Genomic DNA, 26741 nt, shown 5'->3' with positions numbered 1-26741 from the left:
GGCCAGTTCTCTTTAATGTTTTTTATCAACGATCTGGATGCAGGACTCAGATGTATTCTAAAGAAGTTTGCAGGCAACACTAAGGAGGAGCTGTTGAGTCCCTTGAGGGCAGAGGCCTTACAGGGAGATCTTGACGAATTAGGGGGTTGGGTGATCACCAACTGTATGAAATTTAACAAGAGCAAGTGCCAGATTCTGCACCTGGGACGGGGCAACCTTGGATACATGGACAGACTGAGGGATGAGAGGCTGGAGAGCAGCCCCACAGAAAGGGATCGGGGGGTTTTGGTTGACAGCAAACTGAACGTGAGCCAGCAGCATGCTTTGGTGGCCAGGAGGGCCAGCTGTATCCTGAGGTGCATCAGGCACAACGCCGCTAGCGGGTTGAGGGAAGGGATTGTCCCGCTCTACTCTGCGCTGGTGCAGCCTCACCTCAAGTACTGTGTGCGGTTTGGGGCATGGCAATATAAGAAGGATATAAAGCTGCTAGAGAGTGTCAAAAGGAGGGCTACAGAGATGGTGAAATGGGGGGAAGACGCATGAGGAGCAGCTGAGGCCCCTTGGTTTGCTCAGCCCCGAGCAGAGCAGGCTGAGGGGAGGCCTCATGGCGGCCTGCAGCTCCCTCACGAGGGGAGCGGAGGGGCAGGCGCTGAGCTCTGCTCTCTGGGGACAGCGACAGGACCCGAGGGAACAGCATGGAGCTGGGACAGGGGAGGGTCAGGCTGGGGGTTAGGGAAAGGCTCTGCACCCAGAGGGGGTCGGGCACTGGGACAGGCTCAGGAGGTGCTCGGGCAGTTGTGCGGGACACGGTTCGGTTTTGGGGCGCTCCCGTGTGGAGCTGGGAGCGGCCCCGCGCCGAAGGCAGAGGCTGCGGGGGCCGGAGGCTGCGGGGGCCGAAGGCTGGAAGGGGCCGAAGGCCGCGGCTTCTCCCCCCCGCCCCGCGGAACTACAGCTCCCAGCCCGCCCCGCGCCGTCCCCATGGCGACGGGCAGCCGGGCCCGGCCGGCGGGGAGCGATGCCCGAGGCCGGGTAACGGGGGGAGCCCCCCGGGGCCGCGGGAGGGGGGCTCGGCCGGGGGTCGCCGCGCCTCGGTGCCGGGACCCCAGAGCCGAAGGGGAGGCTGTGGGGGGGCCGGGGAAGGGGCAGACGTGGGCGGGGCCTTGGCCGTGGCCGCGGTTTCGCCCTAACGAGCCCCGGCCGCGGCTTTCCCGGTAGCGACACGCTGTGGGACGCGGCGCGGGCTGAGGCGGAGCGGCGAGGAAGCCCCGGCGACGATGGCGGGGCCGTGCGGGAGCAGGCGGTGTTGTGCGTGGGCAGCAAGCTCGGGGTAAGGCCGGGGCCGCGCCCGCCCTGCGCGACGCTGCCTCAGGGCAAGGGGGGTGGGGGGGGCGGGAAGGGGGTGTTAAAATTCGGAAAAGTCGCGGCCAGAAGGAAAGCTCCTGGCTGTAACTGGGGGACGCGCTGTTAAGTTTCCCCCCGTTAAAGTTGAACAAAACGATTGAAGTGCGCTTCTGCCGGTTTTGTTGTAATTAGAGGCGCTGGCGCCCCGCCTGTGGTTCTGCCCCTGCCCCTCAGGCAGGTGGGAGCGGGGCCTGGCCGAGGGGGCCAGCTCCAGGTGCCACGGGACCGGGGCTGTTTTACCTCATTGCCCCCAAATTTGGTATTCAGTAATTTCATATTTGTCATTTGTTAGCATTTAACTGAAAAGTAAATCAGAAAATACTCGCCTTTTTGACCAAGTGAGTCGCAGTTATAAGGACATTTTTACTTCAGGAGTATTGGTATACATACAACTTGTAATTAACAACCTTTAAAATATTTTTTAAATTACAAAATGTAATTTTGGGGGGATTTACACGAAATTCACAGATTTTGGAGATAGGAATTGACAGAGGAGTAGAACTGTAGAAATGCTCGTCCCTTCACAGTGACGTTGTACTCATAGTGTCTGAAGTGCAACAGTGCAAAGACATTTTTCCGTGTGTTCATCTGTATCTTAAGCATTCTTTTTATTTCCATCTCGTCAGTAATAACTTACGCAAACCCTGTGGAAAGCTGGCATATTTTTAATAATTAAAGACAGAGTTGGTCAGGTTGATCACTAATGTCTAACTTTACCTACCCTGGTCCTATTGCTGTGTTTGTCATCTCCATCATTCTGTAAGAATGGTAGCGTAGCTTGATGCTGACAGAAAGTTGGTAGCTAACTTGCCACTATAAGGTTACAAACAATTACACAAGTTTATACTTTTCAGTTACTTTATTATTGGAATATTAAAATAATAATAAGTTTCATTTAGTGATAACTATTTACGCTTTAATGATGCTGCAGTAGACTTCTTTGCTTTTAATTTCCAGGGAAAGACCACTATTATACTGAGGTGTCTCGAGAGGTACGTGTGAAATTTTTAGAAGAATTTTTCAACTGTGGATACTTACAGGATAATCATAATAAAAGATGTCATAAGAAACAGTTGCCAGTAAAAGAGAACTGTTTAAAATCCTGTTAACTAGTAGCAGTAGTCTTGAAATCTGGTTACTTACTTGCCAGGGGTTGATAATGATCTGTAAGCATTTGCATTTTTATGTTATTAAAGTGTGTGGTTTTTTTTCCGAATTTTATATTGTGTGATAATTCATCATACATGCATACAGATGTTGTCTTCTGTGTCCCACCGATCACTCGTAGATCGAACTTATCACTGCTACCTGTCAAGCTGCCCCCTCCAGTCCTCTCCAGCATGAGAGTGCCGAAATGGCCATCGGTTGAGATTGGTGCTCCTCTTTCTCCTGTCATTGGCAACAACTGAAATAGAGATCTGTCCTCTTGGAGTGTTTTCTCTGCATTGCTGTTTCTAAGCCACATTCTGAAGAGACTGGACTATGCTATAGTAACAGTAGAACTATCCTTATTGTAGGATCTTGACAAAATAATTTCATTTTTCCTTGGATAGGGAAGAGATTCCAAAGCCAACATTAGCTTTGGAGTATACCTTTGGAAGAAGGGCAAGGAGTCACAATGCAGTGAGTACCCAGAAAGTGTAGTTTACTTAACATGTATGTATGTATTTATTTATTTTATATATATAGTTTATGTGTAAGAATCTTGGGGATTTTTAGCTTATTGTTTGTGGGGAAAAACTTTTTTTTTTTAATATTATCTTCTTAAAGTTAGCTATTTTAATTTTCTATTTTAATTTCCAATATATTTTCCCCTTCACTAGAATGCAGTAGACCTGAGACCAAAGTATCACACAAAGAAATCAGTTTCATTTTATAAAATCTACCTTGTTTGTTGTGTTTGAATGCATTTATTTTCCAACTGTAGGAAGATGCATAGGACGCATGCCTTGAACTTTGTCTTTAAAATGTGAAATGAGTATAAACAAAGGGATGTCTCTTACAACTGGATTTATGAGAGACACAGTCATCTCTGAGGATGTTAAACCATCATTAAGTTTTGGGTTACGTGTCAGTATCGCTAACTTTTGCACTGCAGAATATGTTAATGGGAATATTGACTCCACTCTGATCACTACACTGTTCAGCAGTAGTAACTATTGCTGCAGCTACTTGCTGTTGTTCTATTACTGAAGCAGGGAGTGGAAAATCTGACTTGGTCTAAAAGATAAAAATCACTTAAAACTTCTCCCAGAAGCTAAATGCGAATGTAGAGATTTGTTATTTTTCTGATTGAGAGCATTAGTCTTGAACTACAATAAACTAAAAGAAAGGGATGAAAACCTGACATACGTATATATTCTTAATGTTTTTTGTTAATTATGCTGCTTCCTGACTTCTTCACTCTAAAGCAGTCATTCATCAAGATGGACATAGGCATGCCAGGAGTATTTAATAAGTGTTGTATGGGATTTCTTGAACACGTTTGGTGTTTTAGAAAACACTGGTGAAGTAATACATGTTATTGTTCTGAGTCACTTGCATGAAAACCCAGCTTATCAGAATCAAGATCTTCTCTTGGTGTTGCATGGAAGTGTGTGTTTCTAACATAAAGAAACTCTTTTGCAGCCCAAAGATACAGCTCACTTTTGGGAGCTAGGTGGTGGAACCTCGTTACAAGAACTGATTCAAATACCAATCACTAGCAACAACATAAGGTAAGTGATTAATATTAATTACAATTCTTGTGTTAATTTCAGCTGTCTTTCATGCAGAAATAAACCTCTAGACCACTTATTCACTAGACTGCTTATTAAAAATCTCTGGATTTTTAGGAAGTGAAGTGCCCACCCGATGAGAACAAGGTCAGATATGAGAGACGATGTTTCTGAGAGGGACTGAAACTGGTGAATTGATTTGAAGACAAAAGCAAGAAATTCAGAGAATGAAAAGAATACAGTGAGAATAATATGTAAGAGTGGTAGAATAGCCTAGGAAGAAAAAATGCATCAAGAAATGAGAATACAATGAGGGTGCCATTTTGTGTTTTTTTTTTTTTTGTTTTGTTTTGTTTTTTGTTTTGTTTTGTTTTTTTTTTTTTTTCTAGCTAAGGAAGGTAGAGTGGCAATTGGAAGGGGAGAAACGGATCAAAAATGTTACCTTTGTGTTATGATGCATTGCTATATTTCCTTGGTAGTGAGCTTTAACTTCTATTAAAAAATAGTACTAACGGGAAGGATACAATTTTTATCACATACTCTTGCTACTGTTCTGGCTATCGAGATAATGCTGTTATTTAGTGAGAGACTAAGATGGAAGAAAAACACTTCTAGCATGTGAAGCCTTTTGATGCTAGAGCGTCCTGGAGACAAAAATCAAGGATCATATTTTCATTAAATGAACTTAACTGAGCTCCACCTCTGTCAGTCTTCTCTCCCCATTTTATTGATAAAGGAATCTTCTGATGTGTGCAATCTTAAGGTTCTTTGATGAGTGAGCCACACTGTTCTTTAAGATCATCTGTGTTCATAAGACAATATTTTAATGTATTTATTACTCAGAAGTTCTACCATCTCAAGTACTTAAGTATAGGAGCTTTTCACTGATTTTCTTGTCCATCTACAGTTAAGGAGTTTGCTTGTTTAAAAGTTCCATGAACTATGTTTTGTTGCACCAAGAGACTTTTCACCAGACTTCTTCCACAGTGTTTCGAAGTTAAATTGGACGTTTATTTTGCTTTGTAGTTTTCTGATAATCACTCTAGTCTGGAATCCCCTATTTCTTGTCAGGATGGAAGTGGGGAAAAATCATTACATCCAGTCATTTTTCTGCATTTCCAATGTGTTCCTTCACATTTGTATTGTAATACTGCTGGAGTTTTGGGAGGCAGGGCTGTGGCTGGAGAGGAGTTTATATATAAACATTTTTCATTATAATCACCTTTAAAAGCCTGGTAATTGGTTTTGAGTGTTCTGAGTTCTTCCATTTGCCATTCTGTCTTTCAGAAGACTTTCTGATATGCTCATTTGAGGTTCCAGCTAATATGGTTCCAGAACCATCCATGACACAGAATAATTCCCCTTAACCAGCTTTTTCTATTTAATATTACAAGAATAATGAAAGTATAGAAATCTCTAATAAATTCATGGTTAAGAAAGATCCTGACCATTTGCTGACATTGCTAACGGGGAGTGTATACTTAAGAGATGACCAAGATACATGGCAGCAGAAGTGCCCAGTCACACAGGTAGAAGTTGAATATGATCAGGATGTTTGCATATTTTACTTCTTTGTATCAAAGTCTCTGGACAGAAAGTTTTATATATAGAATCTTCCAAACCCTCTGATGGAAAGTTGCCAAAGTAATAGTTCTGAACAAGAAAAGATGGAGAGGTTTGCTCAGTGCTCAGAGCATGCTTTAAAGCCATCTGCCTTTGCTGTCACATTTGATTCTATTTTAGTGTTTGTATTTTCACATTTGTTGCTTTCAGCATTTGTATTAGGGTTATGGTTGTGTATCAAAATGTAAATTGTCTCAGGCACTGAAAATTTGACCACATAATGCCTTTTTTAATAGGTCGTTTGCTGTAGTTCTTGTATTGGATTTGTCCAAACCTAATGAGCTCTGGACTACCATGGAGAATCTTCTGCAGGCCATCAGGCACCACGTGAATAAAATTTTAGCCAAACTGGAAAAAACAAATCCTGAAGTAGCTACTGAAATTAAACAGAGGATGCGGAACAGTCTGCAGAAGGATCATCCAGTAAGTTACTTCTAATATTTTCTCCAGATGTCACAGGCCTTTATACAGTTAAAGATAATGCTTTTGAAAATCATAAACAACTCTTTTAGATTTTTATGCATGACTGGAAATCCATTTGATGTAGATGAACCTGTTCACTGGAAAATTATAGCAATTTAATAAAAATTCAATAAGAGCAGAAACAAGGAAAGAAGGTTTCTTATATCTTTTTGTTAGATATCTAATGTGATTGTTATGGCATGTTACACCAATCAAAAGAAATAGTTTTAGAGTAGCAGTTTGCTTTTTCCCCCCTCATCTTTTTAAAATGAAGATGAAAACTAGAATGTACAAAAGTCATCTAGCAAGAGACTAGCTGAAGGTACAAATTTAAGCAAAGAATATGGTTATAACAGCCATCAACATGACTATATACTTTGCATTTATTTAAATGTCTATCACAAACTCAATGCCTTTTGATAATCTGACAACTAATTAAATTATAAAGTTTCAGAAATGTTAACATCAGTCCTTTAAACATAATTGCTAACTAAATCTCTGGAAAAGCTAAACTAGATTATGTGCAATAGAAATGAAAAATCATTGTGCATTAAACCTCTGCAAATGTTGTGCATATATAATGCATAAATAAGTATTCAACAGTTCAAAGGCTTGGCACATAAATCTAGTTACTGTAGCTTCTATATAATGTAATGTAGCAAATGCTTATATTGAAAAGTAACTTCTCCATTTTTCGAGAAAGCAACCTATGCAACACTCAGTAGATTTATAGATTTAGAGTATAGCATTTGAGCTCTGCTGGATAATGATTTTGTTTTTCACTTTTAGAGAAGGTATTTCACAAAAAGAAAATACCTACAAACACACTCAGCAACAAATCATGACCACAATGTCAACTTTACATGTAGAGCTTATGAATTGGAAAACTGCAAACTTTTTTCAGTAGCAAAAAGCATAATGCCACTAATTGCTTTGAAGAGAAGGCTTGTTATACTTGCCCGGTAGGGAACACAATTATACCTTCTCCTCTCAGGTTTCCATTCAGCCTTCATTATCAAAATCAGGAAGGATGTAAACAAAATGTTATGTTGCTACTGGGTTCTCTTGAAACCTTCATCACTGTTCAGGGAAAAAATTATGTCAATTTTGTGGGAGGAAATACCATCTTTTATAATCAAAAACGTAAATGACAGTTCAAGGAAAAATTTATTTGCTCCTTTATGCTGAAACATTTTTGTGATAAAGAAGAATTGATAAGATTTTGGTTTGGTTTCCTTTGTTGTCTTGTTTGTTGTTGTTGTTCTGTAGGGTTTCTGTTTGATAGTTTGATTTATCATTATTATTTTTTGAAGGATTAGATATATTCCATTAGACTGGATAAAGTATTGTTGGCTATGATGTTAAAGCATGTATCTATCAAGTGCAGACCTTGTTTAAAGGTGGCTGGATGCCAGTTTTAATGCTTCTGATGTTATTTCTAATTATTTTTTTCTCAAGAAACCAACGCTTCACCTGTTTATTTTTTTCAGTTCTGTGTTCTATGCATCCAATTTTAAGTTATGGTAATTTTGCTCAGAGGTTTTACCTTGACAGCGTAGGGACGAAGCCATTATTTTTCCCCTCAAAGTACAGGATCTTCTGTATTTGCATCTTGTCACTTCTCCTGCATGTGAAGTAAGCAGGTTTAGAAGAGAACAGTTAGGTCAACGTCTGCTATGACTTCTTTCTTTTCCACTCTTGTGCAACCAATGCAGCTTGACTGTCATAGTGTTGACACAAGGGGATTGTCTCATTTCACGTGGACTACACAAAAGCCTTCCAGATACACTAATCAAAACTGGTGGTAGGTCTGCAAACGAATGAGAGGGTTTTGCCCTCTTCCCTTTCCATCTAATGTTAGAATTGGAGTATACACCACAAAAGCCCTTTTCATGGCGCTGAGTTTTGTGACTGCTCAGAGGGATTATTTCCTAACTGTTTACAAGCAAATGAAAGAACTGTAGAATATGGTGTGGATATAGAATTGAAGTTCATTCATCCAACTTAAGGTTTTGAAAGAATAAACCTTGTCTCCTGTAAATTAATATAACCCCTTTTAGTTTGAACTGTTGCAATATTCTACAGCTTGTTTACACTGCGTAACTGTCATGTATCTGTTCAATAGGATTACGAGTTGGTTGACCCTTTTCCCATACCCTTGGTGATTATTGGAAGCAAATACGATATTTTTCATGTAAGTCACTTTTTTATTTTTGTGTTTTTGTTGGTAGCTGTGACAGCAACAACAGTAAACTATCATTTTGTTCTGCAACTTTTTTTTTTTAGTGCTTTTTCAAGTTTTTACAAACAAGTGAGTAATTGCATCTTTTAGCAGGGAGAGGAAAGAAATGTGGTACTGCTGGATTCTCTCCTAGGACTTTAAAAGCCCAAACAAATGCATACTCACTTTTGAAGTGGCACTTGATCATGAGAAGCTAGAACAGTCTGTTTGATTTTCAGCTGTTGTACTGGCAACTTCTGCTTCTCTGATGACAGTACATGGATACCAGGCCGACCCTCTGATTTAATTCTTTATTACCGAGGCTTTATGCTGAGCCCTGGACACTTTAAAAATGTAAAAATCAGTGACTCTCATATAATAAACACGGAACAGCCTAATGCCATTGGGGTCTACAGACAGACTCCTGCAAGCTTCACTGGTACCAGGTTTTTGCCTCCTTTCTCCAGGGAAGGCCATCTGTATGATCTTGTATTAAAGGAACATAAATGAAATGGTTTTTTGTGCACTTCTCAAATCTGACAGTTATTAGAATGTAAAGAACATATGGCCAAATGTTAACTTTTAAGTTAAATATTTTCACAAAAAGAAGAAAATTCTTACTCTTCTTGAAGGCAGTACTTCTAAAATTTTAAAACAAAAAGAAACATAAATTAATTGGAAATTGAATACACATTCCCAATTAAGAAACTTTTTCTAGACTAACATTTTGCCTGAATTATGTTCCCTCTGTAAAAAAGAAACAAAGGAAAATTGTGACATTTCTTTTCAGAGTAGGCTGTTACTGACTCTGTCTTACAATATAATTATGCTGACAGCTGAACGCCTCATATATTGTAGCCTAACTGCATTGCAGTTTATACAAAAAAATGAAAAGTTCTAGCTGTTATATTTTGTTTTTTTGTTTCTAATGCATATGTTCCAATATCAACTTTTTTTTTTTTTTTTTAGGAGTTTGACTCTGAAATGAGGAAAACAGTAAGCAAGACACTTCGATTTATTTCGCATTATTATGGAGCATCATTGGTGGTATGTATCTTCATTTTCTAACTAAGGAAAGATGAGCAATAGTTATGATATGAAACAATGTTGTAAAAAATAGAAATGCAAAACTCTTAGAGAAAATAGGGCTTAATTGGTTTTACAATAGCTTTCTTAATGAGCTCATATGCAATGTGGGTTACAGGGATTGGCAGGGGATAGATGAATATACCTTGTTAACAAGCAACATACCTAATTTCCAGTGTCAGCAAAAACTAAATAAAAATGGTTATGTGTTAGCCACTCAGTTGCTGTACTGACTTTACTATGTGGCTGGCCAAAGTTTTTGTTGGTATAAGAAAGCATGACAGGAGGAAGCGATTGTCCTAGGTGGCGTTAGAGGACTGCTCCCTTCAGTAGACCGATGAATGTAGGTCTAATGACCAGGCTTCTGAAGGCTAAAAAACTTGGCTCCAAGGGCATGTCTTTGCAGCAGTTTAGGTGTACCTGATTACCACAGCTTCACAACCCAAAACAGCTGCCTCCTAGTTCCTCTCTGCATCAGAAGATGGTTCTAACTTTATCAATCACCATTTATGTAAAGCCTTTTTGTGATAGTGCCTTATTTTGGTTGCCAAACAACTTAAGTTTGCTTTAAATTGCTGTACATACAGCATGTCCCTTTGAATCTATGTAAAATTGTACAGCTTTTGTACGCTGACGTATGAATTCATCTTTTAACCGAGAATATTACTATCTTTAATTAAAAAATAATAAAGTATCTATGTATTATTTTAGTTAAAAAATAAAAACCAGGAGTCTAAAAATTTTTGGATACCAATACTGATCCCCATTGAAATGAGTGAGAGAAAGTTCATTTCCCACAGGAGAGATCTGACTTGTTTCTCAAAGAATTGAATCTGTTAGGATATGTAATACCTTAGAAAGGAATAAGCATTCTGCTTGAGAAGATATTCTGGGAGGTGTTTTCCAAGAAATCTGTACTGGTTCTGTTGTTATTGAACTGCTTTTATTATGTGTGAACACTTTTATAGTTACTTAATACATTCCTAAGTGTTTGTGGTATTCTGGATAATTTTTAACGTAGTTTAAAATCTTACTAACTCATTAGTTTTGGGCAAAAGATTCTTGTATCTTAACATGCATGTTTCAAAAGTTGTGAATCAATATTTTAAAATATTTTTCTTGCTATGCTTTGAAAGGGAGGGTGAGATTTTTATTCTAGTAAATCCAGGAAACATACATATGTATAGAGAGATAGATAGATAGATATAAATATATATATTTATTGGTGTCACAAATCAACCATGCTGTATCGGAAATCCTCTGTACAGATGACATAATGTAGCGTTTCTGTGATGGAAGATCATAATATATACTTTTTCTCATTTATGTAGTTCACCAGTAAATCTGAGGCTCTCCAGCTGAAAGCCCGTGTTCTTATTAATCACTTGGCATTTGGCTATGAGAGAAGGTAACATAATTATTGTCCGATTATTAATTGTCTTGCCCAGAGTCTTGAAGTATCTAATAAAAACATTTGAATCACCAGAACACTTTTATTTTGATTTTTATTTTCAAATTATCTTCTCTGCAAGATGCTTGTTTGTGGCATTTTACTCGTGTCTCAGCTCCGTATCTCTGTGTAGAACAGCAGTAATGCCTTGTTTTGATCCCCAAACTGACAGAATAGAAATTTGGTCACCACTAGCATTGAATAGACTTTATTTACCTATATTTGCATGCAAAGCCCAATAAGAGCCTAGTCTTGTCTAGAGTAATGTAATGTTTTTAGTTTATTACTAAATGTTTGCTTATTTTCTTTTTTTCTGTTTAGTAAGTCTGTGTCAGTGGATCACAACAAACCTCTATTTATACCAGCAGGCATGGACTCCCTGAGCCAAATAGGTTAGGACATTTGATGTTCGTTGTGTTTCTTGTTTACTTGTTTTTGAAAATTAGAAAAAAAATATTAAGCAGATACAAAGTAAAGTTGGAATTATAACACATTGCTGTCTGTTTTAACTCATCATTGAAGCAAAGGCTTAAAAAATTAAAACTGTGATTCATAGTTTATATTATTCAGAATTATTTGTGCTGTTTTACGTAGTTTTATGAAGTATCTGGGCTACATCAAACAGTAATTTGTTGTGATATCAACCTTCGATCTAAAAGAAAATATAATATACAGTACCACCCAGCCTGTTTCATGGTGGGAGATCAGTGTTTTCTCAAGTCTTCTTGCAGCTTGTCACTGCAGAACATGATATACTAAATTAGATGGATCATTAGCCAAAATGATTTGGTAATTCATGTAGTAACAACAACATTCTTGCATTATTCTGTGCTGTGCTGAAATCCTTAGGGCCACCGCCCACCTCTGATAGCGATATTGGAAAGATGCGTGCAAACACTCCTTTGGAACTGTGGAAAAAAGTATTTGAGAAGACCTTTCCTCCCGAGGTAGGTGTTTGCATGTCTGCTGCAGAGCTTCTTTTTTCTTAGGATAGTAGTAATTTTTGTCTTTCAAGTCCAATGACTGGAATTTTGGTCTCATTTAGGAGTTCTGTTTCCTCCAACTTCTTTAATTCATACATTTTTAAAAGAGAGAGGTTGGTATGCAGTAGTGGTTTGGTTAGCTTCTACATCTTCAGTCACCTTCCTACATACAGGAATAATGAAAGTACCAATGTAACCCTGTGTTTTTTTTTTCCAAAATTATGGAAAAATGTCATTATTCATTGCATACAATTCATTATATTGAGAGAAGCTATTCTCAGCTCCATTTTTTTGGCATTTTATAATGTGCCATATGCCCAAGTGGCTAAACCGAAAAACAGGGACTTTCCAAGAGCAGAATCACACAGAATCACAGAATTTCTAGGTTAGAAGAGACCTCTAGATCGTCGAGTCCAACCTCTGACCTAACACAGAATGCTTCAAGGCTACAGCAAGCTACTTCTTGTGTTTCTTGTAGGGCATGAGGCTTTGAATAAAGGCAAGTATATTAGAATTCCTTACCAAAATCTGCTGGTTTGCTATGGGAAGTCTATAGAAAGTGTTAGGATTTGAAAAGTAATTAGTATTTCATGGCACCTACACAATAATAAATCTTGTACATATTTCAGAAGCTTCTGGTTGCAAGATGCAAACCCCCATGTACTTCTTTTGAATAAAAGTAATTGCTGCCATTAGTAACAAAATCATATTCTATTTGACCTGAGCAAATGCAGGCTGGTGCTTTCTCCTTGTATACTTGACTGTATCACAGTTTAGTAACACAGTTCTTCATCCCTGTCCATTTTCTGCCCCTACAGCTTATCTGGGCATGCGAGGAAGTCAGTTAGGGCTACCAAACTGTGCCTCAAGTTACACTTCACCAACGGGGCTCTTTCTAGTTTTTAGTTTACGGATCTCCGTTCTTGGTGAGAAGGTGTCTTAATTTACCCCTTCGTTACCTCATTTGTTTGATATCAAAGCCTACAAATTATTTCTGTTGGTTTGTGACCAGAATAAATTATCATCAAGATGCCATTCTCAGTTCAGGGGTGCATTCTGGACCCACGAACTCCTGAACCCCCCTCAGAACAGCTGACAGTAATCATTGCTCATGGGATGTGAACTGTGTCCATATGTGTTCCTGGACAGTTGCAGTGCTCTGGCCATAGGAATAGACCTGTAAGTTATTTAAATTGACTTCCTGAAGTACCACACAGGACTTGGTTCTGACTGTAACTTTAATGCTATGCCAGTTATTCAAATCTGCAGGTAGATATATCTGCCAGAAAGCAACGGATTTATCATCTGGCCTTGTTAGCTACTTATTGCTGACAACCAGAATGGTTACTGCCATCCGCTTGTATCTCTGTGCCATATATTGTGGAACCTTTGCAGATGCAGCGTGAAATTAGACACCATTTCCTGGCCCTTTCTAAAGGGTAAGATAATTCCAAGTAACAACCCCTTACTCAAAAAAACAAGCATTTGGGCCATTTAAGTGCACAGCTTGAATGTTTTTAGATATGTCTGAAAACATTTCTCATCTTGCAGGGTCCTTCAGTGTCCTAAGGTAAGCGTTGAAATTAAAGATTTTCCAAGTAGATTTCCATTCTTTTTTGGTTCCAAAATACGCTTTAAAGTTTGAAGTGTTTTTTATGCATTTGGAATTCCTTTTCCCATCATCTCTTCTAATGCCTGTTTTGATTCTGCTTTATTTTATTCTGTTATTTGTATGAGTGAGGAGACATGCAGTACAACATTTAAAAAAAAAACTTATTTAATAATATTTCTTTCTATTACTGTATTTTCTTTTTTTTTTGGAGTTAAACTTATTGCTCTTTCAAGTTTCAAAAGAGGCCAAAAGATCGTAATTAACTCTTGTAGTGCTTCTCAGATACTGAAATAATGTTTCTGGTAGCTTCAAATGAAGCACGGTCTTGAGTATTAAAGCTCCTGGCATAAGTACCCTTGTCTATACCCAGATGTCATGGGCCAGAAAGGTTATTTGCTTTTTGAGGAGAGAATAATAAACAACCACTCAGTAAGAATATTTTTCTTCATTTAAGATCTAGCTGCACTGTTCTTATCAATTATCAATCCAAGACAATGTATTATATTTTATCTAATCTGTGACCTTCAATTTTCTTCCATAAATGCAGAATTTTAATGCCTTTCTATTACAAGCAGAATGCTTTCATTAGATGTATAGCATGGTGGCATCTTGTTAACGTTTACCCTGTGTGTTTCTCTCATTTCTTCTTTTAGAGTTTCTCTGATTCACAAGCTACCAAAGACCCTGGACAAGATTCACAATATGCAGAGCATGAAGTTGATGTCATGAGAGCTCAGAAAAAACAGGTGTGTTGTTGTTGTTCAATTGCTCTTCACAGTCAGGTATTCCAGAGACACAAGCATTGCCGAATTGTAGAATATACATGTTTTTGCCTTTTGCCTTTAAATAATCTCAACTTTTCTTCAAGGACTCTTCAGCTTGGATATGTTATGGTTTTTGTTGCTGTTGGTGGTGGTAGACGTGTAGTGGGTAGAGAATTGTTAGATTTCAAAAGCTTTGGCTCTTGTGGTTTCTTTGGAAGTAATTCAAACTTCCCCTCTAGCTCTCTTCCAGAATTATTTCTCTAGAACAATATTGAAACAAAGCAGTGAAACTTTCTTGGCTGTAATTTATTCATTTCTGCACCCTGTGCTCTCATTTGGGCATTGGTTAGCAGAATTCATTAGTAGTGAATTAACACACACTGTGTGATGAACTAGGCTAATGCTATGGCACTGCCATATAGATATCAATGTATAACATCACACAAGTGAAAAATGTAGGTTTTACCAATATCGTAGGTATGGGCCTGTTAAACTTACATGTAATCCAAGATTTATATAGTTTTCTTTGTTTGGAAAGAATATTGCATACTTATTCTGGAAATTCTGTATTTCCTATAGATTCATTTGTTTCATGTGCAGAAAATTCATTGCTAGAATGACTGAGAAATGTTTCACTATTTTCAGAGGTTCTGTGTGGGCTATCTGCATGTCATTTAACTTCTTTGTGTACTAAGTTACTGTGCTTAAAAGAGGTTTTTATAACAGTGGTTAAAGATGATGGGTAGGGGAGACCTTTCAAAGATGGATTGTACCAACCTTGGTCTCGCATACTTTTTACAAACCACTCCTCTTAAGATGAAAGGCAGTTTTACTGAGGTGCACTGCAGTCAATCTCAATGAACCCTAGAATACCACAACAAATTTCTTCTTTTCATGCTTGTAAAAAGAAAGCCAAAGGATCAGATTATTACTGCTATCAAGTTTTTGTGGAGTTTGGTTAGATTGCATAAGGCCATAAACCTGTAGTTACCTCATCCAAAGAACTGCATTAATAATGTAAAAGAATAAAGCCATTCAAAGAATCCTATGCAGTCTTTGAACTTGCACATTACCTGTAATATCCTGTTAACTTAGGCATCAATTCTGAATTTGTTACATCAAGAGCAGTCTTAGATAACATTGCAATTTGTAAAGCATGTGGCTTTGGGAATTTATAATGTAATCTTATACTCAATATATCTATCTCAATATGACTTTATGGTGTATATTTTGAGATAATACTTCCGTCTTGCAAAAAAAAGTTACTGGTATTTGTTGATTAAATCATACAGGAAATGATTAATTTTTCTGGTTTTAAACAAAAGAGACAGGCTTTTAGAACACTAATCTGTTCAAGGGCACTGCAAACCAGAGTAGCTTCTTTTAGTTGGACTGCTACAAGTAATTTGAGTATTAAAGATAAAATTACTTTTGTTATCTACAGCTATTTTCTAAACCTCTTTATTGTAAGGTTCAGTTATTACAAGATTATTTGCATATTATTAATTTTGTTAAAGCAAAATTTTAAATGCATCATACGTCTGACATTCTCTTTGGAGTTTCATGCTATCTATTATTAGGAGGAACAGTATATTAAAATGTTTACTATGCAACATATTGCTAATGAAATCATGGGATGTAATGCAATGTGAAAGTTTCATATAATGACAGGGTACATATTGAAGTAATTTAAGTGCATGTTATTTTATTCGGTTAAGTAATGTGCTACTTTGGACTATAGGTGATCACAAGTTTGCTTGTTTATCTCAAAGATAAGCTTATAGGGGAAAAAAAATAAACGCAAATGTAGCAACAGGAAAAAAAAAATACAGTCTGTTATGGCATCTGATAGAACAATGTGCATGACTAAGTGAAATTTCAGCCTTAGTCAGGACTGGCAAATAATCCTGTAATTCATTTCTAGATAACTGTGGCAATGCAAAGTTCAGTAAAAATCAAGGCTGTTTCTCTGTTGCCTTCCATTTGTGAGGAACCTTTTCAGTGTCTTAGCATTGGATGCAGCCAGTTTTAAAATGCATCCTTGTAGTTTGGATAATATAGTCCTATTTCCAGGGATTTCCAAGTTTGTTTGAAGTCTGGTTGAAGAGTTTGTCTGCAGCAAGGGTTTATGAAGAAATAATGTGCCTTTTCAGAGCTGGCTACGATGATTCTTAACATAAAATCAGCTTTCAGAAGGATACACTCTAGCAGTGTAAAAGGTAAAATTGAGCATAAAATTAGAAGACAGATTTAAAAAAAATAAATATAGCAACAGGAAAGTACCTGGCTCGCTCTCCCATACTAGCTGTCAGCAAGTATTTATCTGAGATGCTTTGTGGCTGTAGATGTTAGAGTTCAGCTTATCAGCACTCAGTCATGGGAATGTTTTCTCTTAGACTAAATTAGTTTGGTTCCTTAATACTTTCCAAAGCGAACAATGAGACATACCATGCTATTACTAAACCTTTTTGTTATGAAAAACTCTGAGGCTACCTTTACACTGTGCCTTTGTTCAAGACAGAGCACGTTTCTCTTATTCAGCTCTGTCTTTCCAGTATTCTTTTCAGGAAATTCTTTTCTTTTTTCATACACCACAGACATAGAAAGTGCAGATTTATGATTTATGTCAAACAGTGCTATTGCAAATGTTTACTTTTTTTTTTTATTCTCTGGAGTTAAGCTATGAGAGTGAATATAGCACCCAGCATCTCCTTGGAATTTGCATAAAGGATAGAAATCCTTTATTATCTGGACATTTAACTGCACCTTCATTCATGGAAGCGGATGATAAAGCTAACCTTGAGCTGAGAACCAGATAGCCTCCCAGTCAGGTACTTAAGGAGTCAGTGTCACGCAGTGCTAAAGTTCGTACCAACAAGTCATTGTTACACAAATATATGACGTTAGGGATTGATGCCAGTTTTAGCTGAAGCCTAGCACTGTAAGTACTCAAAAATATAGTAATAATAAATTTCTACAAAGAATTAGATACCTGGTACCATTTGGTGTTAGCTTACAAGAAGTAACGGCAAAATTTCTCCAAGAACAGGGCTGTAAATTCTTAAGACAGGAAGGGAAAAAACCTGCTAATATGAAATTCACTGTATGTAGAATAAGGTTAAAATATACTCTGTCACTAGTCCTTTAATCAGTCATGCAAACATCAAATTTATCTGTCTGTAGTTTATGCAACTGCTGCTTTGTTTTGGTTTAAGATTCTGGATTGAAAACAGCTCTGTTGCTCACAAAATATGGTTCTAAGACATCTTTCAAGGAAGTATAGTCCTATTTTTCCCTGATAGGAATGGCCTAACGAACCAGATCATTCACAACTGGAATTCACCTTTGGTGTCAGGTCTGCCATGGCTAATTAGACTCCATCAGTGTCTGATCGCAATCGGGACTAAATAAGCCCACATGAGAGCCAGCCCTATTTCTTCCACATAGTGCTCTGCTATGACTGTGTTGCAGATCTTCAGACTATTTTAATCTTTAAGCAAAACACAGGACTTTGTACTGTGCAATGAACCTCCTTGGTTAGGCCAGTGGTGCTGGGCAGAGCAGTACGACACTCACCTTATCATCTTATCACCTGATGCATCAGGAGCATCTCGTCTCCTCCAGACGGGAAGTGCTAGGCTTCATATCATGGAGGAAAAGTTATGCAGGGTTGTACTCAGCTGCCAAGAATAAGCTTTTTTGTTTTCACAAGAAAACATGCCCAAATGGGTCCAACATAAGCTTTTTTTTTTCTTTCTTTCTTTAAATGTTGGTGTAATAGCCTTGTTAGAGCAATGTTATTGAACTTGCTACTGAAGCTCAGTGGGTTAAGATTTTTAATCCTTGTTTCAGTATTGTTGCTTTTTACCCTGTTCCAGATTGAGGGCAAATTCAGTAAGAAACTGCATTTAAAAAAAGGAAGTTAAAGTCACAAAAAGCCAGTCCCTCAGAACTGGGGAAATGCAACAATTAAGGCTTTTCCTACAGTCTTAATTTTTCCTCCTTGTTTGTAGACATTATGGTATTGTCTTTAATTACATGATCATACACTATTTTGCTGATGTCTCAATTCAATTGTTCAGTATTTCTTTTCATCATCCTTATTCTTTGTGTACCTTATTTCTCAACCTGCCATTCAGACACTTCAATGAACACAAAAGTATTAATTTTTTTCTCTGAGAATGTGTAGCAATGTTATCTTATCTGAGTGCCTCACAAACATCAGGTAAGTCTTTATTCTCAATCCCTTTATGAGATAGGTGTGATCTTCCCCAGCTGACAGATGAAGAATTTACAGAAATACAGAAGTTTTAAGTTTTCCTTTTTTTAAAAAAAAAAAAACAAAGAAAAAAAATCCCCTTTATGCCAGTGTTGAGACATCTAGGACAAGTTGCTAGCACACTAGTAATGTTTAAAGCATTCAAAGCTCATTGAAGGCATATTTGAATTGCAATTGTTAATGCTTCTGTAAAGCCAATCTGTGCACCCTGCACTTGGTACCCAGAAAAGAAAGGAAGCTTAATACTATCTTAAAACATTTTGGCTTATTTGGGGAGATATTTTTTTGCAGGATGTTCTTTTAGTTTGGAGAGAAGAACTCTTAGCTGATTATATAGCTACAGTATATTTCAGAAGTCTGCTTATGCTTGGTATATGGGACTTCACAAGCAGGAAGGTAGGGTTTGTCAAAATTGTCTCGGGAACGCTGTTGTATATATATATATTTTTTTTTCCATTGCTGACCTATAGAAATCTATTCTAGTTTGTTTTACACCAGAACTAAGGAAGTAGCCTTTCCTGACAGCACTGTCCTACCTGAATCACTAAATTTGTTAAAGATTCTTTTCAGTAAATTTCTTCCCATATAATCCTTTTGGTTTCTATGCTTTCATTTCTCATTGAATGTCATCTTAATTTGATGCATCTCTAAAATATTTATCATTTTGTGTTCTGTACTTCTGTACACAGTGGAATGGCTATATGGTTTTAATATAGGCTGATTCTGATCTTTTGCACTTTATAGCTTCGAATTGCCTTTGCATCAAATCACCTTGTAGCTAGTTAAAATTAGAGCAAAATAAATTCTGCTAAGTTACCTACCTCTTTCTTGAAACAGGTTAATCAGACTTGATAACATTTGTGAGGCTAATTATTTGGGCATCACCTATAGGCCTGAACTTCACAGCATTGTCGTTATGTGTAAAACCTCATTGTCCATTTCTACCCTTCCCTGTAGCATTGGAGGAAATTGTTAGAATTGGAATTATTTACTTGGCATAAATAGGATACGTGTGCTTCTTAAAATGATCACAGTATTCTCTACTACCGAACTGTTGGAAGCTTGCCAACAGTTCAGTACATTCTAAGATCATAATTACTTTATATTAATAATGAAGGAGTGAAAATACTGAGTAAAGGCTGGCTTACTGATGGAACTATACAGTAGTACTGGGGTTGTACTTAACAATGCAACTTAACTAGATTTAGACTGGATACAGTTTGTTCTACATTAGTCATCTGTGAATTATGTAACCGTAAAACCAGACTTTTGCAAGCATCTTGAAGGATATGCACTAATTAAAAATCCTCTTACCTGTTCACAAAGCTGTGGTGTTCCCTGAAAGTTTTGCATTGCTGATGAAGCTGCTGAAATTACTGCCTGAAAGAAAATCCAATGGAATTGCCTTGCAGTTTTTAGATGATGATTTCTCTGTTGCTCTGCCCTTCATTTTCTTCCTCCCTCAGTGCTTGAGACTGATAATTAATACTTCTTTTAAATTCACCGGGTGTGAATTTTGTCACTGGTATCTGTATATGTACAGAGAAACCTCAGTCTGTTAAGTCCACTCCATTAAAAACAGAACAGGAATCACAAACACTTGTCCACTTTTGAGGGTCTTCGCTGCATTTATACTAGTCACTTGTTCACGTCCAGCTCTTTTCCTTTTTCTTTAACCTCCAAATTTTCTTTATCATCATCCCAAGCTATTTCAGTACCAATACAACCATAATTACACAGACGTGATTTTCTGTGATTCCTGGAAACTGGATTTACTTTTTGCTTTGGCAGATAATTTTAATATGTCTTTTGTCTCTCTGTTTGCATGAATTCTTCAATAAGTAATGGAAACAACTGAAAAAAAAAAAAAAACAGCTTCTGCCTACTCAGTCCTATTCATAGCAATATATTTACATGGTAATATTTAGTGTCTTCACAGATCATGGACTGTCTAAATTTGGAAATTTTATTTTGGAAGCCATTCAAGTAACAAATGTTAAATGTGGCCTTCTACTCACTTTCAGACTGCACATCTATCTTTCTTTACTTGCACATAAAGCACATAAATAAATAATACTCCTTAGCAGACCTTCGTGGGATGGTTACCACAATATAGGACTTAATACTAAAGGGACTTGGTAAGTCATAGCAACACTAGATCAAAATTATCCTTAGGGTTAATTGAACTCAGTGAGAAATTCCAGCATAATTATTTATTTTGTGTTGTATTTAATAGCTAGTACATTCTTCTGATAAGATACAATGACCTTTTTTTTTTCCCATTGCAAGCAGTACATGCTTAGGTCTACCAGTTACCTCAATAGAGTATCATCTTCCTGCAAGTGTAGTCAAGTACAGCACCTGTAGTATAATTGTGTTAAAAATAAAAATCATACAGTACATTTTTTCCTACTGTGACAAGTTTTTTGTACGTGCTTTAGAGTATTAGACGGCTAATGTATCTCATCACTTTTAGTTATAAGGATATTAAATTAATATGTATTTGTGCTTCTCTTTTAGGAGCTTGAACAATACAAAAGAAATGCCTCTAAATCCTGGAAAGAAATGGATTTTGACCCTGACTGATGAACTGCTAAAGGTATCTTCAGTTTCACATTTGCAAAATTAATTATTTTAATGTTATACTAACAATTCACTTTTTTTAAAGTGGGGAGAGAAGAATTGTTCAGAGATATGGAGACTGGCAGCAGTCAGTCCTACCTATTTTATAATTGCTAACAAATTACTCAACTTACTTTTTGAACAATTCTGCCCTAAATGTGTATTAAATGCAAATATTTTTTTCACATCCAAAGTATGAAACTACATGATAAAGTATGCTAGGCATCTTTTCCTAGTTCCTTGCATATATGATTCAAAAGCAAAGCTTAAGAATACATTTGCATCATAGGATGATGCATTTGAATAGAACAGTTCCACAAAAACTGGCAGAACAAAATAGAAGTTCAACCAGTTTTGACCTGGTCTAAAATTCAAAAGTTTGCTTTACCAGGAATGGTAAAGCACTGTATAGCACTGTATAGCATTTTGGTATTACGGTGCCATTAATGGTATAGCACTGTATAGCATTTTAATACCTCTGCACAGAATTCAAGACAAGACATTCCTGTCAAATATTCAACTGCTACAAATTGTTTCTAATGAGTTTGACAGATACTTGGTTAGTGGTAGAAGCATAATTACTTCACATTCAGCCTAAACTTGGGAAATGCTAGCCTAAACTGTATACAGCTTTGTGTTCATGGATTTCCTCACTATAATTTAGCTGGACTGAGTCTTTTGAGAATATGCAAGTCAAGATCTGGATTAAGGCCAGACGTGTCTTTTGAGAGCTAAGCCTTGTAGACTTGTTGTCAGAGAGTAAATGCCTGAACAGGCTCTTGGCAGACCAGATTGTAAGAATATTCCCTGCTGAACAACCCTACATGGGCATAAAAATGGCAAAGAAACTAATTGGGTACTGTTCCATCCCTTTCTAGTTGTTTTTAACATATTTGTTCACTGATTACTTTTTCTGATGTAACTTAAGATATTTATATATAAAGATAATTAGAAAAAAAAAATGGCCTCACAGTTAAGTGGAAAAGTTGCACTAACTTGAGGATTTCATACCCTGTTAAAATGTGTAATCTCAAAACTGAAATTATTTTATTATGGAATTTTAAGATACAAGTATACTTATCTGTACAATGTAATCACTAGCTACACATTTTTTGTTCAATGAACAAATAATTTCTTCCTTGAACAGGAAAAGTAAGTTATAAAACTTAGGTATTCTGCATCTGCTAGTCTTTCAATTTGGGAAGTTACTTCTATTTATCATTTGGATAAATTAGACTCTTTCACATGTTAGCAAACCCACAAGAAAAAAATTTAAATAAAGATACAAATTATATCACTTCAAAAAAAAAAAGGGAAACATCTTTTTCCCCTACTTAAACTGATACTTTATTACCTTTTTTTTTCCTAGTAGTTCACAAAGTGCTTCCAAGAAGGGATTTAGAACTTGATAAACGTGAAGAACGAACAGATATAATAACAGCTGTCTTCTGTGATCTACCATCATTTACACAACTAAAACATGTTTGGTAACTTTTATATTGCTTAAAGATCATAACGATTATTGTACTCAGTGGTGGAATGGTTGGACAGTGTGTGTAAGATAAAAGTGAAATAATTTCTTGATTCTGTCATTATTTACACCGGTTAGTCTGTTTTTTTACAAATCTCCCAAATGGTATCAAAACCAAGCATACTACTTTAAATACAATTCTAGGAGAAAGAGTTACTAGCAATTATACCCCTTGGCTTATTGGTAACGGTTAAAACAAAAATAACAACAACAAAATTGGAGAAAGAATTAGAGCACCAGTGAGATATATTGCTAAAAATGACAACATCATCAGACTAAATTAAATTCAAAAGCCTTTTCAAAGATATAATACTGTTGATATGGCTAATTTAGGAGTGGGGTACAAGGAATAGCATGAAGTCATTCACCCTCTTAAGAGAAGCTTGTTTTTCAAGATGGAAAGCATCCAGTTAGTACAAACAAGAGAAGATGAATGTGTTTTTTTATGTATGGTCATTTAAATTCTGAAATCTAAAATCCAGCGAATCGAGACTTCAACTATAATGAAATTAAGCAAGTAAAATTTAAAATTACATATTGTCAGACCTACTACCTTTTTTCACTGCCTGCTAATAAGTTTCTCTCTTATTTTGAAGCTCAGGATTGCTATAACAGCAAGTACTGGTACAAAAGCATAGAGCAACAAGAAATCCATTGTGAACCGGGACAATGCACCAGGAAAGGTTTTGTCAATGAACTGGGTGCCATGGGAGAATATACATGCGGAATTAATTGTAGAACTGTTGACTCCCCCTGTCAAAAGAAAAAATTAATTCCTTCAGCAGGTTAATTGGTAAAATTAAAACTCAGGCTCCAGTATCTACCTCTTACATGTAATGTAGCTAGCCTTAACGTTATTGTAATGACTTACTGCTCATAGCTATAGGTCCCACTGTTCGGGTGTAAGAGAATCCATATGTTTCTGCAGTTAATCTATGCCTTATTTTTTTGAAGAAATGAACAAAGGTACACTAGGAGCTTTCTGTTTTGTTCATACTAAGTAAAAGATTTGTGGCTTTTCAAGTAGGTAGTCTAGAGGGGGCCTCAAGAACCAAGACTTGCGTCATTCACATTAACCATCAGCTGCTGATGGTCACTACCAAAGGCATGGAGTCTTTTTCTAACAGGTGTTTGCCAGGTCATATTCAAACAGTTGCCACCTACCTTCTTATAGTGAAGGGAACAGGAGAGATTGATGACGAACAGCGAGTGAATAAAGAATATGGAATGTGTCTCTGCTTTGAGACAAGCACAGACACCTAGCTACAAAGCCCAGAATAGCTTAGGGCAGGCCCAGAGCTGTAAGTTTACTGCTGGTGATGGATACACATCATCCTTCTGATCTCTCCAACCTGATTCTAATGTTGTGCCCCTTACCTTGCTCACAAACAGCAAAGCACAACCTGACAGAGATCTAAGCCGCTCAGTATTTGCTGTGGTAAAACACATTTGAACTGAAGCTTCACTAGAATTAGAGGAAAAATGTGCTCAGGTGTTTTCTGTACTGCTCCCTTCACCAATCTTTGATCCTGCATTGCATAATTCTGTTGATACTCTATGTGTAATAGTTGTGATAAGCACATAGCAGGCTGCAAAGTTTACTTTCTAAATCAACTCAAAGGGGAATAAAATAACATACAAAGAAGAAAAATATAAAAAAAAAAAAAACTGAAAGAATGAGAAATAGTTGGGAAAAAAAGTAGTCAAATATTTCTCCAGCTTGCAGATACAGAGTTTTAGTAAGTCTTTACTAATCACTGATTTTTTTTAAACAGCTAACACGTTGTCTAAATCTTTAAGCTATCAGGATACTTTTATTGGTTGCAGAAGGAAGATAAGCCTCAACATCTCATTAAAATTATTTACATTAGACTTAAAGATTTTTTTTTATTGCACACTTACCACAGGTGAAGCTTAAGCCATAAAATTCATTGACTACAAGAATCTCACTGCTGTATTTTTGAAAGGTAAGGTAACTGAGTATTTTAAAAGGTGGTGGCATTTCTTCTATGGTCCTATAAGAAACAGAGAAGTTAAATTGTCTTTTGCTACATTCCAAGAGCCAGTTCTGCCCCAAATGAAAACAATCTCTTAACTTTGGTTATAGCCTGTTACAGCAAGACTTCTTGGCTGTACATGAAGGGTTTTCAAACAGTCTGTCTTAGTGCTAAATGAGGCGACAGCAACAAAGGTTGTCTCTGTCTTTATGACACTGTGCAGTGTCATAGCATTCTGTCCGAAGTTGTTTATGGGAAGTCACAAATAATTCTGTGAAGTTTTTTATATTCATTTTGCAGAGATAAACTGAAAATGAGAAGAACTAATATAAACACTACCCTGTTTCTACATTTGAAACCACCACCCCCTCATTCTATCTTCAAAACTAAAAAAGGGTGAGCATCAATTCACTGGATACAGTAATAAAGCAAAGAAGAATATGAAGAGAAGTAGATTGTGAACATTTAGAAATATTATTATTCAACAAGACTGGGCAATTCTTGCACCTAAAAGTTTGCAAGACTTTTTATAATTAAACAACTAAAACAACAACACATGCCATTTTTAATATACCTCACTGTATATGAAGTTTAATTATCACAGAGATTCACAATATTAATTAGAGTGGTTTCTAGCCTCACTTTACAGCGAAGACATGGCTAATACTTTAAAAAAAAAAAAAGTTTTTTTTTAAAGTTAAAAAACTACAGTAACAGAAATAACTGTCTTGTTATTAGAAACATATATATTCCTGAAATTAGGTAGGGGCCACATTAATTAGATATCAACTTAGTTTTATTTGATAAACAAGTATTAGCTGAGATCTGTGAACAGACATCATCAGCTTTGTGAAGACTCATGCTTTTCTTGAGGACAACCTAATGCCATGTATTGTTAAGCTTATTTCATTTTCATTGGAAAGGGCTCAGTTGTGCATATCATATTTTTTAGGCATCTGAAGCACACATTTCACTAATATGTTTATTCTGAGATGTTTCTCAAAGAAATGATGGTTTCAAGGCTGACATGCAAGGGGAAAACTCGTCAAAGTTCACGTACCATGCAAAAACATGTATATGCACAATGATGCAGCAAGCGAATTTTAATGTTCCTTCCTATTTATAAAACTAATTATTGATTTAACATTTTTATGTTGTTGGCTTTACACAGAAAAAAAAAGGTCTGAAATTTATAATGACTACACTGCAGAAGAACGCTACTAAGATAACTGAGAAAAACTTTTTTTTTTTTTCCTAAAACCATAATTCCAGTATTTAGTACCTGTTACTAAATACTGTTACTGAAAGCTCCGGAATATATATATATTTTTTTGAAGAATCCTTTAAAATGGACAGCATTTCAGGGAATCATGTTGGCATTACCGAAAGTATTCAGCTGAGCTGGCTGATTTGAATTGCTTGGTTTTATCTCCCATTTATTTCCAAAATAAGACAGTGAAAAAATTAAACATTTTAATATCTTTGCTGATAAGTAAAGCTATTATTTATGTGTGCATTTGTATTTAGTACCACATCTAATGTGATTAGATAGTTCTTTTGAAGATAAAAGTGGCACTTTTGTTCCCTTGCTACCTATGCATTATGCTACTTAAGCAACACAGATCGTTCATGAAACTCCTCTATAGGTAGACTATTTGAACAATAACACCATAAATAAAACTTTTTCTTACCTTACAAGTCCCGTTCCCACTACTACGCCTGCTGAGTTAAGCAGCACCACTCCACTTTGGACTATATTTGGGTTTTGAACCACACCAAGCATTACAAGCGTAAGTAGTTCACCAATTACATGACATGCAAAGACAACAGCAAAGAAAATTCCAAATCTGAAAACATCAGGATACAACCCTACGGTCCTGTACAAAAAAATGAACAGAAGAAAATTTTAAAAACATGGGTTTGATACTAGACTTGAAATGTAACCACTATTTTTGGCTTTATGAATTTTTGCTATCACAGCACATTAAGTGAA

At 36.8% G+C, this 26741-nt stretch overlaps 2 protein-coding genes and 1 long non-coding RNA gene across 7 annotated transcripts in view; 1 reads left to right on the top strand and 2 right to left on the bottom strand.

Moving 5' to 3' along the window:
* DYNC2LI1 (dynein cytoplasmic 2 light intermediate chain 1) lies at positions 1-22804 on the top strand. 3 transcript variants are annotated; one of them, XM_072035751.1, is made up of 14 exons: positions 1-437; positions 1216-1327; positions 2359-2393; positions 2955-3024; positions 4030-4118; positions 5978-6164; positions 8329-8397; positions 9394-9471; positions 10842-10918; positions 11282-11352; positions 11810-11907; positions 14209-14301; positions 21119-21197; positions 22593-22804. In XM_072035751.1, exons 1-13 carry the CDS (start codon positions 16-18, stop codon positions 21182-21184), a joined length of 1467 nt encoding a protein of 488 aa, XP_071891852.1. In that variant the 5' UTR covers positions 1-15; the 3' UTR covers positions 21185-21197; positions 22593-22804. The 3 variants fall into 3 exon arrangements, with proteins under 3 accessions (XP_071891852.1, XP_071891851.1, XP_027309917.1); XM_072035750.1 differs by having other exon boundaries at positions 22590-22804; XM_027454116.3 differs by lacking the exon at positions 1-437 and adding an exon at positions 870-1029 and having other exon boundaries at positions 22590-22804.
* On the bottom strand, positions 10998-21111 carry LOC140002145 (uncharacterized). The gene is made up of 2 exons (XR_011808221.1): positions 19913-21111; positions 10998-12106 (listed from the first exon to the last, which is right to left on the bottom strand). It is a non-coding gene; the product is annotated as an uncharacterized lncRNA (long non-coding RNA).
* The window catches only part of ABCG5 (ATP binding cassette subfamily G member 5), a 22606-nt gene continuing 18407 nt past the window's right edge, over positions 22543-26741 (bottom strand). For all 3 annotated transcript variants that reach the window (XM_072035748.1, XM_027454115.3, XM_072035749.1), the window contains 3 exons: positions 26440-26625; positions 24654-24766; positions 22543-23504 (listed from right to left, as the gene is read on the bottom strand). In XM_072035748.1, the coding sequence (XP_071891849.1) occupies positions 23311-23504; positions 24654-24766; positions 26440-26625 (493 nt within the window). In that variant the 3' untranslated portion in view covers positions 22543-23310. The remainder of the gene's footprint in view (positions 23505-24653; positions 24767-26439; positions 26626-26741) is intronic.

This window comes from Anas platyrhynchos, chromosome 3, assembly GCF_047663525.1.
Source record: "Anas platyrhynchos isolate ZD024472 breed Pekin duck chromosome 3, IASCAAS_PekinDuck_T2T, whole genome shotgun sequence".
NCBI classification, from domain to species: Eukaryota; Metazoa; Chordata; class Aves; order Anseriformes; family Anatidae; genus Anas; species Anas platyrhynchos.
Note: the sequence above shows the minus strand (reverse complement) of the source record. Positions and strands in the feature narration are given on the sequence as shown.

Coding starts and splice junctions, on each gene's coding strand:
- DYNC2LI1 (XM_072035751.1), top strand. CDS start 16: ATGTTTTTTATCAACGATCTGGATGCAGGACTCAGATGTATTCTAAAG. Junction 3,025..4,029: donor GGGCAAGGAGTCACAATGCA/GTGAGTACCCAG, acceptor ACTCTTTTGCAG/CCCAAAGATACAGCTCACTT. Junction 10,919..11,281: donor GCATTTGGCTATGAGAGAAG/GTAACATAATTA, acceptor TTTTCTGTTTAG/TAAGTCTGTGTCAGTGGATC.